This window comes from Bufo gargarizans, chromosome 1 (assembly GCF_014858855.1).
Source record: "Bufo gargarizans isolate SCDJY-AF-19 chromosome 1, ASM1485885v1, whole genome shotgun sequence".
NCBI lineage: Eukaryota > Metazoa > Chordata > Amphibia > Anura > Bufonidae > Bufo > Bufo gargarizans.
The window spans coordinates 553,641,079-553,659,418 of NC_058080.1; the positions used below are offsets into that span (position 1 = coordinate 553,641,079).

The 18,340-nt window shown below is 47.7% G+C and overlaps 1 protein-coding gene across 2 annotated transcripts in view; it reads right to left on the reverse strand.

Annotated features, from left to right (window-relative positions):
- LOC122924487 (E1A-binding protein p400-like) overlaps positions 1 to 18,340 on the reverse strand; it is a 153,122-nt gene that overhangs the window by 28,357 nt on the left and 106,425 nt on the right. For both annotated transcript variants that reach the window (XM_044275619.1, XM_044275618.1), the window contains exons 37-43: positions 12,619 to 12,792; positions 12,329 to 12,376; positions 12,055 to 12,182; positions 10,395 to 10,451; positions 9,991 to 10,069; positions 9,709 to 9,900; positions 7,778 to 7,823 (exon numbers count right to left, since the gene is read on the reverse strand). In XM_044275619.1, the coding sequence (XP_044131554.1) occupies positions 7,778 to 7,823; positions 9,709 to 9,900; positions 9,991 to 10,069; positions 10,395 to 10,451; positions 12,055 to 12,182; positions 12,329 to 12,376; positions 12,619 to 12,792 (724 nt within the window). The remainder of the gene's footprint in view (positions 1 to 7,777; positions 7,824 to 9,708; positions 9,901 to 9,990; positions 10,070 to 10,394; positions 10,452 to 12,054; positions 12,183 to 12,328; positions 12,377 to 12,618; positions 12,793 to 18,340) is intronic.

Below are 18,340 nucleotides of genomic sequence, written 5' to 3' on the forward strand. Positions count from 1 at the left end.
GTCCCGCCGGCCCCCGAGCAAGTTGTCCCGGATCCACCCTGAGTGGGGGAGCAGAAGGACAAACGGACAGGAACCGAAGGGTCCGTCCAGCAACCGCCAGATGCCAGGACAAGACAGGCTAAAACCCAAGCCGATGCAGTCACCACAGGAAGACGGACTACAGTCCCGGTGTGGGAGATCTGAAGACAATCTTGGCAAAAGGCAGTCCTCCCAAGCTACCGAGAAGGTAAGTCCATAGCAGAAACATTGCCTAGAATTGAAAACAAAAAAACAAAAACGCAATCTGCACCCAGCGGGAGGACAGAACGCCGTAGACCCGGTAACTAGGTACACAGCTAGTACAACCAGTGTGGACAAGGGGGACTCAAAGGGAACACCAGTACCATCCACATGAACAACCACGCTCTCCCCCGAGGGAAGGGCAGTGAAGGAACAGCCTCTGAAGCGCGGCCGGAACAGAAGCCACATCGGAGTGATCGGTACCGAGTGGGAGCCAAACCGACCGGCGAGAAAAGGCGGTCGAGACAGAGGCCGGCATAGGAGTGGGCAACAGAGAAGCCATAGAACAGCTCAAAAGCAGCACACCGCTACACTGAGACACCCGGTCCACCGCCTTGAATACCCTGAAGAACTCAAGGCGGAGGTCCTCCGGACCTGGGTAGGCGAGCACCCAAGAGAAGTTGGGTGACCTTCCCAAGAAGAGCAGCCCGAACCTGGTAGCAGATCAGACTGAAGCACCGAGGGCGCCAACCGGAAAGAATCATACCACACTGCACCCGAAGAGGAGGAAAAGGTACTAGGCGAGGGGACCGTAGTCCTGCCAGAGCCAACATAAAATGCGAGGGCGCTGCAGACAGCACTCTCGACCATGTGACCACTAGCGCAGGGAAACAATGCCGCGGAAGGACGAATGGGTACGTATCTAGGAACCACGAACACTCCCCGGGCGGAAGGGCCAACGAAATGAGTGAGTACCACCCAGCTCGGTGCAGTAGCAAGCAGCAGAGCCCGTCTACTTAAATATAAGGTATTCATCTGTTGCTTATTGGACAACACCTTAGGCTCACACAGGTGGACAGAATGATCTCCTTAGAGAATAGTGCAAGGCTTGCTGCAAACACCGTCTCCCAAGAGAAAAAGTATGTCGCAGGGGGAAAGGAGGCATACGTACGAGTAGCCCCGTAAGCAGTGAGAAGGCTAACCCACCTACGGGACGAGAAGGCATACACGGCCCAAACAACGCACAAGAACGTCCGCTCACTGCAAAAATATCACTCAGCGAAGAAGGCCAGCCACAGAGTCCCACAGTATCTACGGAAGTGCAACTGAAAAGGAGTTATGCACAAGACTAGTAAGGTATGCGATAGAACGCAAACTGACCTCCTCGAAAGGGGGGGACATGTACCTGGCAAACTGCAGTCAGCAAGAGTGCAAGGGCCCGCCCCAAAAAGGGGGTGATGCCCAAGGTCGTAACTACGTCAGAGAAGTAGGGCATACCCTACTTCGCCCAGAAGGGCGCCATGCACATGGCCACACAGTATCCAGCAGGAACGCAGGAGGTCCACCTAGTGAAAGGGGGGTCATGCACAGGGCTATCCTAGCATTAAGTGAGTGTGCAACAATTCACCCAACACCGAAATTTTGTGAGAGTGCAACTACTCCACCAATGAAGGGGGAACATGAGCAAGTCCAGCACAGCACATACAAGGACAGCCTTGAATCCCGTGAGCGTGCAAAATTCCGCCCATGGAATGAGGGGTGGTCACGCACAAGGCCAGCACCGCATCCAATGGGAACACAAGCGTTCCACCCATGTTAGAAGGCCATGCTCAAGGCCAGCAATGTATCCGGTGAGAGTGTAGTATGCCGCCCAGAACACGAAGGGTGGGGGGGGGGCCATGCACATGGCCAGCATCGCATTCAGGGAGAGTGCGAGCAGCCGGTGAAAATGTGCGTATGTCACCTAAAGGAGGCATGCCCATGGCCGGCAGCGAATCCAGTGAGAGTGCGTACACCGCCCACGGAAGAGGGGTCATGCATATGGCCGGCAGCGGATCCAGAGAGAGTGCAAGCACCCCGCCATGCATAGGGTTCATGCACCTGGCCAACAACGTACCGGCGAGAGAACAACCACCGACCGAGGGAGTGTATGTATGCCGCCACCAGGGAAGGAGGCATGCCCAAGGCCGGCAGTGAATCCAATGAGAGTGCATCATACCGCCTATGGAAGGTGGTCATGCACATGGCTGGCAGTGAATCCAGTGAGAGTGCCGAATGCCGTCCACAGAAGGGAGTCATGCCTATGGCAGGCAGCGAATCCAGAGACAGTGCGGCGTTCCGCCTAAGGAAGGGGGTCGTGCACATGGCCAGCACCGAATCCGATGAGAGTGCAATATTCCGCCTAAGAAGGGGGTCATGCACATGATCGGCAACGAATCCAGTGAGAGTGTAGCGTTCCGCCTATGGAAGGGGTCACGCACATGGCCGGCAACGAATTGCCGTGTTCCACCTATGGAAGGTGGTCGTGCACATGGCCAGCACCGTATCCGGAGAAACTGCAGTAGGCCGCCAATGAAAGGGCGATCATGCACAAGGCCAACCCGCAGTTAAGGAGAGTGCAGTATCCCGCCAGGAGGGGGGTCCTGCACATGGCAGGCACCCTACAGAAAAGGCCGCATGCACTGACCAGCGCCGTAGCGCGGAGAGGGCAAAAAAACCGCCTAGAAGGGGAAATGACCCTGGTAGCGCCGCAGCCGGGGAGCGCGACACCATGCCACCTATGGAAGGGGGGCATGTAGACAGGCAGCACTCTGAGATGAGGCTGCAGTGTCCTGCGCAGCCCACAAGTCATATTAATAAATAATTTAATTTCTTTTTTTTTTTTTTTTTTTTTTTTTGTTTAATTTATTTATTATAACCCAGCCTCACTGAGGCAGAAAGCCACACAGGCCCATCGGAAGCCGGCCTGTACCCAAGGGGTTAACAGGGATCCGGCCTGGGGGCGGCACTGCGATCCTCTGGGGGCGGGGGAACCTCCAGGCGGGAAGATTCGCGCCCGGAAAAGTTCCAGCCCCCTCCAACAGAGGCCCGAATTTTGCGGCCTAGCAGGCCGTGAAGCCGGGGTCTAAATTTTTAGCGGCGCCCGGCTGACCGGGGCCGCACAGTATTTAAAGTACCGGCCGGGCCTACGGAGCGGCACATACCGGCCGCGGGTGCCCACCCCGCGGGCCGGAAGAGCTGGGGACCCGGATAGAGTGGGATCGCTGCCGCGAAGTGTCGCCCAGGAGGGGAACAACATTTTGCGGCGCCCGGCCGACCGGAATGTTCCGACGGTCGGCCGGGGGCTGTTGAGGCATAGCGCTCATTTGTAGGCCGCGGTGCCCACCCGCTGTCGGAAGCGATGACCCGGCAGCCATTTCACCCCTGGAGCGGGCCCTTGGCCTAGAACAGCGCTCCATATGGCCGGCAGCCACAACCACCTTGCCCTTGGACCGGTGCCCGTGATGGGTCAGGGGCAGCAAGGCGCGGGCCCTCTGGCCCTGAAGCAGTGGCCGGTAAGAGGGAGGGGGACCCTGAGACCGGGTCTGTGAGGGTGGGAGGCCTGCATAACCCCTACGTCAGGGGCAGCTAGGTGCGAACCTCTGCAGCTCCCCAGGCATTCTTCTTGTCAGGGAGAAGGGTGCCAATGTCCTATGGAGGGGAGGAGAGGGAGCAGAATGTCGCCCTGTGGCAGCCAGGGGCCAGCCTAGGACTAGCAGGGACAAAAGGGTCCAGAGGCCCTGTCAGTATGGGGGTCAGGCACGCAGGAGACCGGGGTGGGGGGGGGGACGTAGGGCTGGAGAAGCCAATCTCTCACCACAGCCGTCTTCACCCTCGGTCCGTTCCAGCAGGGTCGCCCCTTCAGCTACTGGCACCGTAGTGGCAGGACGCTGGAAGAGGGACTTGGCGTGCGGGCGACCCTTGCGCTGGCGGGATGTAGGGGAGCTGGGCTGCCCTGATCCACCTTGCCTTCTGTGGGGGAGGCAGCAGTGCGGATGACCGGCACTGGCGCAGCTCGACCCCGGGAGAAACAGAGAGGTCTAGTGCGTCTCTGTTGTCCCTGATGTTCTGGAACAAAAAGAAAAGAAAAAAGTAAAAATCTAAAATTAAAAACAAGGAGAAAACAGCCCTGCAGTAGCAGGGAGTGTCTTGCCTCCTTGGACACTAAGCTAAAAACTGACAGTCTCTCTCTCCAGGCTGAGGGTATAGCTGTGGAGGAGGGGCTAACAGTTCTTACTTAGTGTCACGCCTCCTAGGGAGATGAGCTATACCAAGGTCTTCTGTGTCCCCCAAGGAAACTGGGCGAGAAATGTTATTTTACAGTACAAATGAATTTATTAAGTTATTACCCAAAGTCTCGCGATACTTTGCAAAGCAATAACTTTGGCTCATTGGAGCTAATACATTCTAATACTGTACGGAGCTCCTGCTACGTACAGCATTGGAACAAAGTTTTATGCGAATAGACTTCACATGTTTCATCCGAAGTCGACTTGCTCATCCCTATTGGTCAGTATTCAGCATCACTACAAGCCAAAACCAGGAGCGAAGGCTACAGTTAAGTATAATGGAAAGATTTGTACTTCTTCCATGTTTTGGACCTAAATCTGGTTTTGGCTTACAAATACTGATGGAAAATACTTGCAATACTGTCATATGAAAAATGTTTTCCATTACTATGCTTTCTAACAGATATGCTTATGTAGTTGCTTACCTAATGTACATCTTCCCCATGATATATATTTTTTACTATATTTGGACTCCCCTGACCCTTTTTCACCATGTAAACAAATAACCTGATTTTTTCCATCCTCTATGTAGAACTTCCATGATACACTTCTCCTTCCTCTATCACGGCTCCAGCACCGCTCCTAACACCCACCTACATAGACACTCCCCTTATAACTGCCTCTGTGGCTGCTTTGACACACCCATGGACATATCAAAGGGAAAAAAAAGAGTGGCATGGACATAGTCATGTGACCCAGAATAGAGGACAGGAATGTAAAAAATTCATGTTTGGATGAATTTGGGAGTGACATTTTATTTTTGGGGGATGTTACAAGGCTTAGAAGTTTAGAAGCAAATCTTGAAATGTTTCAGAAATTTACAAAAACCCACTTTATAGGGACCAATTCAGGTCTGAAGTCACTTTGTGAGGCTCACATAATAGAAACCACCCAAAAATGACCCCATTCTAGAAACTACACCCTTCAAGGTATTCAAAACGGATTTTACAAACGTTGTTAACCCTTTAGGTGTTCCACAAGAGTTAATGGCAAATGGTGATAAAATTTCAGAATTTAGATTTTTGGGCAAATTTTCCATTTTAATCCATTTTTTCCAGTAACAAAGCAAGGGTTAACAGCCAAACAAAATGCTATATTTATTGCCCCGATTCTGTAGTTTGCAGAAACACCCCATATGTGGCCGTAAACTAATGTACCGGAACACAGTAGGGCGTAGAAGGAAAGGAATGCCATATGGTTTTTGGAAGCCAGATTTTGCTGGACTGTTTTTTTTTACACCATGTCCCATTTGAAGCCCCCCTGATGCACCCCTAGAGTAGAAACCCCCAAAAAAGTGACCCCATTTTTGAAACTACGGGATAGGGTGGCAGTTTTGTTGGTACTAGTTTAGGGTACATATGATTTTTGGTTGCTCTATATTACACAGTTTGCACGGCAAGGTAACAAGAAATAGCTTTTTTGGCTATTTACAACATTCATCTGACAGGTTGGATCATGTGGTAATTTTATAGAGCAGGTTGTCACGGTCGGACGCGGCGATACCCAATATGTATACAATTTTCTTATTTATGTAAGTTTTACACAAGGATTTCATTTTTGAAACCAAAAAAATGTTTTAGTGTCTCCATAGTCTAAGAGCCATAGTTTTTTCAGTTTTTGGGTGATTATCTTAAGTAGGGTCTCATTTTTTGTGGGAGGAGATGACGGTTTGGCTCTATTTTGGGGTGCATATGCCTTTTTGATCGCTTGCTATTACACTTTTTGTGACGTAAGATGACAAAATGGCTTTTTTTACACCGTTTTTATTTTTTTACGGTGGTCACCTGAGGGGTTAGGTCATGTGATATTTTTATAGAGCCGGTCGATACGGACGCGGCGATACCCAATATGAATACTTTTTTATTTATTTATGTAAGTTTTACACAAGGATTTCATTTTTGAAACAAAAGGGTATGATTTATGCGGGATGAGATGACTGTTTGATTAGTACTATTTTGGTGTACATGCAACTTTTTTTATCACTTTTATTACCTTTTTTGGGAAGTAAGGTGGGCAAAATTTCAATTTTCTCATAGTTTTTTATTTTTATGGCGTTCACCGTGCGGGGAAATAGATCAGGTCGTTACGGACGCGGCCATACCTAATATGTGTAGTGTATTTTATTTTTTTCATTTTTATTCAATGATAAATGTTTTTTTTTTAACTTTACTTTTTTTTAAACAATTTTTGACCCAGACCCACTTGGTTCTTGAAGATCCAGTGGGTCTGATGTCTGTATAATACAGTACAGTACACTATATAGTGTATTGTACTGTATTTCACTTACACTTTGAACAGATCTATGTCTTTAGCACAGATCTGTTCAGCACCATGGACAGCAGGACGCCTGAGAAGGTGTCCTGTTGCCATGGGAACCTTCCCCGTCTGCTCAGTTGTGGCCACAACTGTGCAGACGGGGAAGGGTAAGGAGGAGGGCTCCCTCTCTCTGTGACCCCATCCTGTCTGGGGGCTGTAAAGGCACAGCAGCCCCCCGATGGGAGAGGGAGCTCCCGACTGTTAACCTCTGCTCTTCCATACCGCGGTATGGAAAGGGTTAAGCGGCTGACATCACAGCACAGATGTCAGCCGTTTATACCAGAGTGTCAGCAATGTGCTGACACTCTGGTATACCACTGGCCACCAATGATTATTGCCGCGGCGCACCGCCCGCAACCCCCCCCCCCACGCACAACCCGCCGCCATATAATCACTCAGGGGTGCAGATTTGAGCAGGCACCTTGCGGCAGTGATCGGAACAACACATGACGTACCGGTACGTCATGTGTCCTTAAGGGGTTAAGGATGTTGATGTAAACAGCTTTAAGGCTCTCACAAGAATAATATGGGTGTATTTATTTGCCCCTATTAAGGCCACAAATCCAAGCCTGCTGGTCAGATCACCTGGACTAGCAGCATCGTAGCTCCCTATGATGCTGTTGGCTCAGGTAATCACACCCTCAGTTTAGGTGGGATTTGCGGACATAATGGGTGCGCAGAAATAGGCTGTTACAATTCAGCTTTTTGCTGGGGTTTTCAAGCTTGCACCTTGAAACCTGCAGCATCCTGATGTAACATAAATGTGGGCAAAATCTGTAACAAATAGGATGTACACTGTGCATCTGAAAAACATTAAAAAAAATATATATATAAATTTTCTCCCATAACTTTAATTTAGAAAACTGCATCAAAATGTGAAGTAATGTGATTGCAGTTTTTCAAAGCAGCAGTTTTAGAATTCTTTAAGAAGTCTCATGCACATGCAAGGCAATAACACAGCAAGATTGCATGTACGAACATGGTTTTGCCGGTGCTGTCTCACTGGTATCACTGGTTCAGCTATGATTTGCACAAAAAGACAAACATTTTAGCTTAACCTGTGTGTTTTTTGAATAGGAGAAATAAAATTATATATATCTATATATATATATATACACAAAATTTACTCTCACCAGTAGCAATCGTGGATCCGGGTACAGCAGCTTTGATAGTACCAGTCTATCAAAAAATAAAGAGTTACACCATTATAAAGAACTGTTGTTTTCATGAAAAACAGAGCTCCAACCATTATGAAACTCATTATAACCTACAAATGAAAAAGTCAAAAACCTTTAGCTGACGTTCTTATCCTATAAATGATACAGCCTCTTGATGCCAGTGTTTGACAGGTCAAATGAGGGATGCTACAGTTCATCCTCTCCTAAACCAGTTACTTCACCTGGTGGCCCCTGCCTGTGCTGGCACCATTTTACTAGCAGAGTAGGAATCCGCTACCTTCTCCAATCTGGAAAATAACCCCAATTTTCCAGCACCAGACCTTAGGTAGAATACACAAGGCCACGTTGGTTTCGTTTTTGTGTGTATAGATATGTTTTAAGCTACTTTCACACTCGCGTTTTTGGCTTTCAGTTTGGGAGATCCGTTCAGGGCTATCACAAGCGGTCCAAAACGAATCAGTTTTGCCATAATACATTCTGAATGGAAAGGGATCCGCTTACAATGCGTCAGTTTGTCTCCGATCAGTCTACATTCCGCTCTGGAAGCGGACACCAAAACGCAGCTTGACGAAACTGAGCCAAACGGATCTGTCCTGGCACACAATGTAAGTCGATGGGGACGGATTTGCTTTCTCTGACACAATAGAAAATGCATCCGCCCCCTATTGACTTTCAATGGACTTCATGACGGATCCGTCTTGGCAATGTTAGTCTACTTTCACACTAGTGTTTTTTTGCGGATCAGTCAAGGATTTGCAAAAACGCTTCCGTTACCATAATACAACCGCGTGCATCTGTCATGAACGTATCCGGTTGTATTATGTCTTCTATAGCCATGACGGATCTGTCTTGACTACCGTTGAAATTCAATGGGGGACGGATTTGTTTTCTATTGTGTCAGAGAAAACGGCTCCATCCCCATTGACTTACATTGTGTGTCAGGACGGATCCGTCTTGCTCCGCACCACATGGCGGACAGAAAAACGCTGCAGGCAAATTGATGCATTTTGAGCGGATCCTTTTCCATTCAGAATGCATTAGGGCAAAACTGATCCGTTTTGGACCAATTGTGAGAGCCCATGACGGATCTCACAAAGGGCTAGTGGGAAAGTAGCCTTACAGACAATACAAACGGATCCGTTCATGACGGATGCATGCGGTTGTATCACTGTAACGGATCAATCTTTGCAGTTCCATGTGGGATCCGCCCAAAACACGAGTGTGAAAGTAGCTTTAGTGGTGTGTTGCACACTGGTACTGTTTATGTGCAGAGTATCATGGAACTACTTATGTCTGCTATACTAGTTGTGACAGTTTGCCCTTAACCATACTTGAGAAACTCTGAAGTAAAAAAAAAAAAATCTATTCAAGCTTTACTGGGAGGTGTAGAAAAGAATTGACTTTGCAACCTAACTACATTATAGTTAATGGGCTTGCTCACAAAAGTATTCTGGGCTTTCTTATTTCCCCATATAACTTCTACACCTCAAAACATTTCTGCTGTCAGCCTAAGGGCCCATTCAGACGACCGTAGTGCTTTGCGGATCCGCAAAATACGTATAGGGCATGTTCTATTTTTTCAGCAGAGCCGCGGTACGGAATAACGCATGCGGAAAGCACACAGTGTGCTGTCTGCATCTTTTGAGGGGCTATAGAAATGAATGGATCCACAGACTTTCAGCAAAATTGCGGAACGGGTGCGGATCCGTTCATACGGCCGTGTGAATGAGCCCCAAGTGTTACACCACAGGTAAACATCTGTCCCAACTGTCAAGGTGATATAATGGAACAAAAAAAAAACAAAAAAAAAAATGTATATGAAAAGCACATCGCAAATGATTCTGAACCCTCTTACTGTAAGAATTTATAACCTCATCATTCCTTACAAGAAGTGCAGGAGTTGCTATGGAAGGTGCGCTGGGGTTAGGACCCTTGGCTGCCGGTTGCTGCTGAACCACCACTTGTGCCTGAGTCACGGCAGGAGCTGGTGTTTGGACTGGTGCAGGTTGTGCAGCTGCTGGCTGGGCTACTTGTCCATTCTGCTGTGGCTGCTGCTGTGCGCGGACCTGTTCCAAAGCCTTTAAAACAAGGAACTTGTTTAAATACTCATTTATCCACAGAAATACCCACGAAAAAGCTAGGAAAGGTTGCAGAATGCAGAAATTCACCTTCTTTTCTTTGGCTATACGATCTGCACGCAGTGATGCCACTTGAGTTGGTAGCATGGGTTTGTCATAGTTGATGCCACTAGAGGGGAAAATAAGAATTTGTGTGTATACATAAATATAAAATAAATTAATCAAATGGTGTTGGTTTGAACCACTTAATATTTAGTGGCGTCCATTCTCTACAGCTCCTGCATTGTAAAAATTATATTAATACTTTAGAATTTTTTGCACCAAATGTACAGAATAAGGATAGCAGAAAAAATTTAAGAACTTTAGGACTGACATCATAGATAACATTACAAGAACAGCTGTGGCTGAATATACATCAAATACCTTAAATGAACTACAAATGTAGGTACTAACGCATTTATGGCTGGACTGTGATAATTTCTTTAGCAGTTTACCTCTCCGATAGCACAGATGCATGCTTGGGATTCTTCTGGAATGGATTCATGCCCAGCCTAAAACAGAACCACAAATCAAACACAATAGATTACTTAAATGGGTTGTGCAGGCATATATACATATATTGACGAGTCATCAATATCTAATCAGTGGGGATGTTGGACCGCCGATCAGCTGGTAGCGTAGTGTAATTACAAGTACTCGCTCCATTCAAGTGAATGGAGTGAGAACATTTAAATTACACTGCACATCCAAGACGACCGGCAGTGTAATAATGAGAAAGTAGCGCTGGCATGGAGCGCTGCCTGCTCTTCAAACAGCTGATTGGTGAGGTAGGGGTGCTAGGTGACGGAAACCCATAGCTCCCAATCCCTTGAAATATTACATGGTAAGAAACAATGCAAATAAGTGGAAGAGAAAAAAACATGTTTGGTAAAGCAAGACTTCCTAAATCAGAATTACAAATTACTTTCTAAGTAAAGGGAGGATTTGTTAGGGGACCTGTCACATTGAACATGGTATCTGAGCTGAGGACAGCATGTTATAGAGCAGGAGGAGCTGAGCAGGTTGATGTATGGTTTTGCATGAAAAGACTCTTGTATTCATTCATATCTCTGCTCATTCTGGGCTTTGAAGTCAAGGAGGAGGTCCTATCAGGGACTGACAGCCTTCCCTCTATGACTGTGCATACAGAGACAGCTGTCAGTCACTGATAGGACAACCTCCCTGAATTGAAAGCCCAGAATGAGCAGGAGTTTCAGTTGCACAGCATTTTTGTGACAGGTTTGCTTTAAAAGGGTTATCCAGGTAAAGATATTCATGGCCTATCCTCGGAATAGGTTATTATCACATCGGCGGGAGTCCAAGTCCTGGCACCCCCGCTGATCAACTATTTCAGGGAGCCATAGTGAACACCGGAGCTCTGGTTAGTGTTGTAGGCTCCCAGCAGCTTTCCAAGCACATCGCTGTCCATCGTACAGTGGCTGTGCTTGGTATTGCAGCTCAGCCCCATTGACTAGAATGGTCATCAAATTTTAAAAAAGTTACTTCAAATGGAGGCTCATCTTTAAGGGTTGTGCAAATGATAGGCACAACCCTATTGTAGACGTGATGGGAAATAGCAGAAGTCCTCAAACATTTTAGTTTTTTTCAGAAACACTTTACACAACGCGTTTTGCGGAACACTTCCCCTTGTTCAGGGGAAAACAGTGCTGTTTTCACCTGAAGGGGACGTGTTTCTCGAAACGCGTTGTGTGAAGTGTTTCTGGGGGGGGGGGGGGGGAAACAAACGTTTGATGAAGACTTCTGCTATTTCCGACTGGTTGGTTCGTCTGTGCCGAAAGATGGTCGTTTCTGTATCTGCACATTGACTATAATGGGGCTGAGCTGCAACTAGGCCATGTGTCTTATGTACAGTGATCTCACATGACCTAGAAAGAGTCTGTGGTGCTCACAGAGCACCTGGCTTCTTCTAACAGCTGATCAGCTGGGGTCCTACTCCTGGGACCCCCGCTGATCCAGAAGATAGGTCATCAATAGTAACACCCAGATAATCTGTTTAGGTATACAAACATATGTTCGCGAGCCAAGACACAGAGAGCCCAAATCGTATTACCATTAAAACATGTGTCTAGTGTATTTTAATAATGCTCTACTCACAGAGGTTTAATGGGTGGGCTTCTCTTTCCAGCAGTCATCTTCATCAGCTCAAAACGAGTTGTGTATAGCTGGCTGTGCGACAATCCCTCGTCTTGTGAGTAAATCTGGCTGGTCCTTAAAGGTTTATTCTAAATAAAAGTAGTATAAATAATTAAAAATTAAAGTCAACGTTGCACTGAAAAACCGCACACTTCATGCTGCCAGAATCGTTTGCCTTGTGCTAGACGGTTAGGGCATTAATTTTGAAACAAAAAAAAACTTTATTTAGACATACCTTAAATATGTTTTCTGACTTCTTCTTTGGACTAGCCTCGTACAGTAGCTGCAATATAGATAGGAAGGATTATCACTTTCATTTACAAACCAAAAATAAACCAAATAGTGATATTATACTGTAATAGGTTATTAAAAAAAACATACAAATTGGAAGACTATTGACACATTTACAATGTGAACAGAAGTAGTGTGCCTTTTACTATTTACTATAAATGCCTCGAAGCTGTATCGAAAAAGACTCAGTAATATGAGAAGTATCAGAGCTTCCTTATGTTACGTTTCACTTACTTTGCCTTCCTCTCGTGGAATTATAACGTTCTCATAACGGCAGCGGCACTGTTTGGATGAGCGGTAGATCCGACTGCAAGAGTTTACTACATCACTCACTAGATCCCAGTTGGGTGTATGCGCTGGTGACACAACTGATAGATTCAGAGGGAGCTCCAAAAGTTGTTTTACTGCCTGCAAGGAAAGCCCATGCTTATAACGGGAGAATGCAAAGATAATTACTGTATTTTTCGCCCCATAAGACGCACCCAATAGGGGGACCCCGCACCCTGCGTCTTATGGGGCGAATGCTGATATTTTTACCCCGCTAACACTGATACATCGCCGCCTGCGATGTATCAGCGGGGAGGGAGGAGGGGCTGGAGGGCAGCAACTCGTGGCAGGGCCCGGTGGAGTCACTGTACTCTAATACACCGGGCCCTGCACACACAAGTATTCATATGTAAACTGTAGGCAATCCATATGTAAACTGCAAGGGAGCACAATCCACATAGTACTCACTATGAAACTCCTGTACTAGCAGGCAGGCGGGCCGGTCACTCACTTTCTCACGTGCATGCCCCTCCCACTTTATTAATGAAGTAGGCGGAGCAGGTGCGTGAGGAAGTGAGGGACCGGCCAGCCTGCAGTGCCTGCTAGTACGGGAGTTTCATAGTGAGTATTATGTGGATTGCTCTACCTTGCGGTTTACATATAGATTGCCTACAGTTTACATATGAATACTGGTGTGTGAGGGCCGGGTGTATTAGAGTACAGTGACTGCACTGGGCCCCGCCGAGATTTCAACACCAGTTGCCAGCCTCCACCCCCTGTATTGGGGTCACTATTTACTGTACAAAGGGACACTTATGGGGGATATCTGTGGATAACACGTATAAGATGCTATATACGGTATGTGTCATGCACAGATCCCCCCATAACAGTGCCATCCAAATATCCCCCCATAACAGTGCGTCATTCACAAATCCCCATAACAGTGCGTCATTCACAAATCCCCCTATAATAGTGTCATCCACAGACTACCATTAGTTCAAAACCCACAAAAGCACACCTTTTGGTAAAAAAATAAAAATTCTTCTTATTTTCCTCCTCAAAAACCTAGCTGCGTCTTATGGGCGAAAAATACGGTAAGCACTGACAAAATGACAAATATTCAACAATTATTAGCTTCTAAATCTACTCTGTGCCGAGATGTATCAGACGTGCCAATTGATTTGATTTTCAGAATAACATTTCCCTATATTAAAGGGTTTCTGTCACCAGAATTAACCCTATTAAATTACCTGACATTAGCAATGTGCTAATATCAGCTGAACCTAACTAGCCTATTCCTACTTTTATCTATGCCCCCGTTACTCCAGAAATATAACTTTTACAATACGCTAATTAGCCTCTAGGTGCAGGGGGTGCGTTGCCCCTGCTCCTAGAGGCTCCGTTCTACCACCTCCGGCCACTCCCTGCTACACTAGATTGACAGGGCCAGGCAGCCTTCACCTACAACTGCTGACACTGTGCTCTGGCAGCCGGCGAGCGCCCTTCACTCACTTCGCCTGCCTTCAAATACTGAACGGGAAGGCGCAGGCACAAGATTTAGACGGCAGACAGGGCCGGCAGTAGGAGACCAACACTGCCTGACCCTGTCAACGCACGTAGAGGCTAATTAGCATATTATAAAATATTGCTAATGTCAGCTAGTTTAATAGAGTTAATTCTGGTGACAGAAACCCTTTAATGTGATGTGACTTAAAGAGGTTATCTCACTTCAGTAAGTTGCATTTATCATGTAGAGAAAGTGAATACAAGGCACTTACTAATGTATTGTGATCGTCCATATTGCCTCCTTTACTGGCTTCATCCATTTTTCCATCACATTATACACTGCTCGTATCCATGGTTACAGACTACCCAGCAATCCATCAGTGGTGGTCGTGCTTGCACACTCTAGGAAAAAGCATCAGCCTCTCTAGTGGCCCGGATCGCGGGAGTGCACATAGACAAGTGCTTTTAGCTATACTGTGCAAGCACAACCAACACTGATTGATTGCAGGGTGGAAACTAGCAGTGTATAATGTGATGGAAAAATTAATCCAGCTAGCAAAGGAAGCAATATGGATAACAACAATATATTAGTTAGTGCTTTGTATTAACTTTCTCTACATGATGAATGCCATTTGCTGGAGTGAGACAACCGATTTAACCCCTTCCCGACATATGACGTAATAGTACGGCATGGCGGCAGGTGCGTTCCTGCGTTTTGACGTACTATTACGTCATGGTGATTGGGCGGGCATCGGAGCGGTGCGCGCCCAATCACTGCAGGGGCGAGTCAGTCCCTGGTAGCCGGGCCCCTGCTGTATCCGCCGGCATCGCTATACAAGCAGATGCCGGCTGATTAACCCCTTCTATGCCACGATCAGCGCTGACCGCGGCATAAAAGGGATTTGCAGTGGGTGAGGGAGTCCATCGGGTCCCCGCGCTGCCGTGGCGGTGACCTGATGGGTGAGAAGGCAGCCCGATGCCATGCAGAGGCTGCCCAATTCCTTGCACGGCATCGGGACCTGCCGTCTACGGGGGCCCAGGAGATCCAGCCTCAGGCTGGGTCTCCTATGCAACCTGTTAGTGTATTACTCAGTGTAATACACTAACAGGCAATGCATTACAATACATTGTATTGTAATGGATTGCAGTGGGGATCAGACCCCCAAAATTAAAGTCCCAGAATGGGACAGAAAAAAAAATAAAAATACATTTCAAGTAAAAACAAAAAAATTCCACTTTCCCCTGAATTTATATTAAAAAATAGAAGACAAAAAAAGCAAACACACATATTAGGTATCGTGTGTAACGACCGGCTCTATAAATATATCACATGATCGGATAAGCACCGTAAATTTTTTTTTTTTTTTTAAATGCTATTTTTGTTGCCTTACAATCACAAAAAGTGCAACACCAAGCGATCAAAAAGGCACCAATAAAACAGTCACCTCATCCCGCAAAAAAAGAGCCCCTACATTAAAGGCAAATCGCCCAAAAATAAAATATATTACATTCGGTATCGCCGCGTCTGCAACAACCAGCTCTATAAAAATATCACATGACTGAACCCCTCAGGTGAACACAGTAAAAAAATAAAAATACAGTACCAAAAAAAAGCTATTTTTTGTCACCTTACATCACAATTGCAAAAATGACTCATTGCCGTTATTGCCAGTGCCAGCAAAGACTGGTCAGTCGTAGACTATTATTGTGTTAAAGTGAAATAAATAAATAAATAAATAAATAAATAAAAAAGTAGACATGTTAGATATTGCCCTGTCCATAACAACCTGCTCTTATAAAAATATCACATGACCTAACTCCCCATAAATAAAAACAAATAAAAACAGTGCCAAAAAGCCATTTTTTGTCACCGATCATCACTTAAAGTGCAACCCCAAGCAATCAAAAAGGCGTATGCCCTCCAAAATTGAACCAATCAAACTGTCATCTCATCCTACAAAAAATGAGCCCCTACCTAAGACAATCGGTTAAAAAATATAAATAAACTATGGCTCTCAGTCTATGGAGACACTAAAAAGGAGATTTTTGTATAACTTACCAGTTAAATCTCTTTCTCGCTCTTCCTTGGGGGACACAGACCTTGGGTATAGCTCAGCTCCCTAGGAGGCGTGACACTAAGTAAAACTGTTAAGCCCCTCCTCCATCAGCTATACCCTCAGCCTGGAGATGGAGGCTACCAGTTGCGTGTCCAAGTAGTGAAAGGATAACAACCAATAACGGAAACAACCAGCCAGCAACCCAACGGGGCGCCAGACCATAACCCTGTAACCAAACACAGAAGGGTGGGTGCTGTGTCCCCCAAGGAAGAGCGAGAAAGAGATTTAACTGGTAAGTTATACAAAAATCTCCTTTTCTCGCCCATTTTCCTTGGGGGACACAGACCTTGGGACGTTCAAGAGCAGTCCAAGAAGGGAGGGACCACAAACCCAAGGCGGAACACCACCAGAGCATCAGGAAACCGCTGCCTGCAAAACCAGGCGGCCCAACGCAGCATCCGCTGATGCATGCGTATGCACCCTATAGAACTTTGTGAAAGTGTGCAGAGAGGACCAAGTGGCTGCTTTGCACAACTGTTCAGCCGAGGCCCGATGCCTCTGCGCCCAGGAAGCTCCGACTGCTCTGGTGGAATGAGCAGTGACGCCAAAAGGCGGAGGCCTGCCCTTGGCTCGATAAGCCTCAGACACCGCCAGTTTAATGAAACGGGCAATAGCCACCTTGGAGACCGCCAACCCTTTGCGCGAACCCTCCGGAACCACAAACAGGGAGTCCGTGCGCCGAAAGGACCCGGTGACCTCCAAGTAAATCCTCAACGCCCTGACCACATCCAGACGGTGCAGTTCCCGTTCTCTGGGGTGGGAAGGAGAGGGACAGAGCGACGGAAGGACGATGTCCTCATTGATGTGAAAGGCGGAGACCACCTTTGGCAGGAAAGTCGGGACAGGCCGAAGCACAACCTTATCCTGGTGGAAGATCAGGAAAGGTTCGGAGCAAGAAAGAGCCGCTAACTCCGACACCCGTCGGAGAGACGTGACGGCCACAAGAAAGATGACCTTGCAGGACAGAAGGCGAAGGGAGACCTCCCGTAAAGGCTCGAAGGGGGCTGATTGGAGCGACGAGAGCACCACATTCAGGTCCCAGGAAGGAACTGGAGGGCGGTACGGCGGAACAGAGTGAGCCACCCCTTGTAAAAAGGTCTTAATTGGCCCTAGAGGGGCCAGGGGACGCTGGAGAAGAATAGACAGCGCCGAAATCTGACCCTTCAGAGAACTGAGGCACAGCCCCAGGTCCAGACCCGACTGGAGGAAGGACAGGATTGTGGGAAGAGAAAAACGGAGAGGTGGGATGCTCCGGGACTCACAGAACCCCAGATAGGACCTCCAAACCCGATAGTAGATCCTAGAGGATACGGGCTTACGAGCCCGGATCATGGTGCGGACTACGTCCGCGGAGAAACCCCGTCGCGTTAAGACGGCGGTCTCAATAGCCACGCCGTCAAACGTAGCGAGCCTAAATGCTCGTGGAAGATCGGTCCCTGAGAGAGAAGGTCTTCCCTGGAGGGCAGTGGCCACGGTGCGTCTGCCAACAGCAACATTAGGTCGGCGTACCAAGACCGGCGGGGCCAATCCGGGGCGATTAGAATCGCGGGGACGCCCTCTGCCGCGATCCTCCGAAGAACCCGTGGCAGGAGGGGAAAAGGAGGAAAGACGTACAGAAGGGAGAATTCGCGCCACGGAAGGACGAGCGCGTCGGCGCCGTATGCCTTCGGGTCCCGTGCCCTGGCCAGGTATAGGGGGACCTTGTGGTTGAATTTGGAGGCCATGAGGTCCACGTCGGGGCGACCCCAGCGAAGACAAAGGGCTTCGAACACCTCTGGGTGCAGGGACCATTCTCCCGGGTCGATGGTGGACCGGCTGAGGAAATCCGCCGCCCAGTTGTCCACCCCCGGGATGTAAATCGCAGAGAAGGCCGGCACGTGCGTCTCCGCCCAGAGGAGAATGAGGGTCACCTCTTGCATCGCTGCGAGTGCCTCCCTGATGGTTTATGTATGCCACAGCCGTGGCATTGTCCGATTGGATCCGAACAGGGTGGCCCCTCAGCAGATGGGTCCAGTGTCTGAGGGACAGAAGAATCGCCCTCAGTTCCAGAATATTGATTGGAAGTC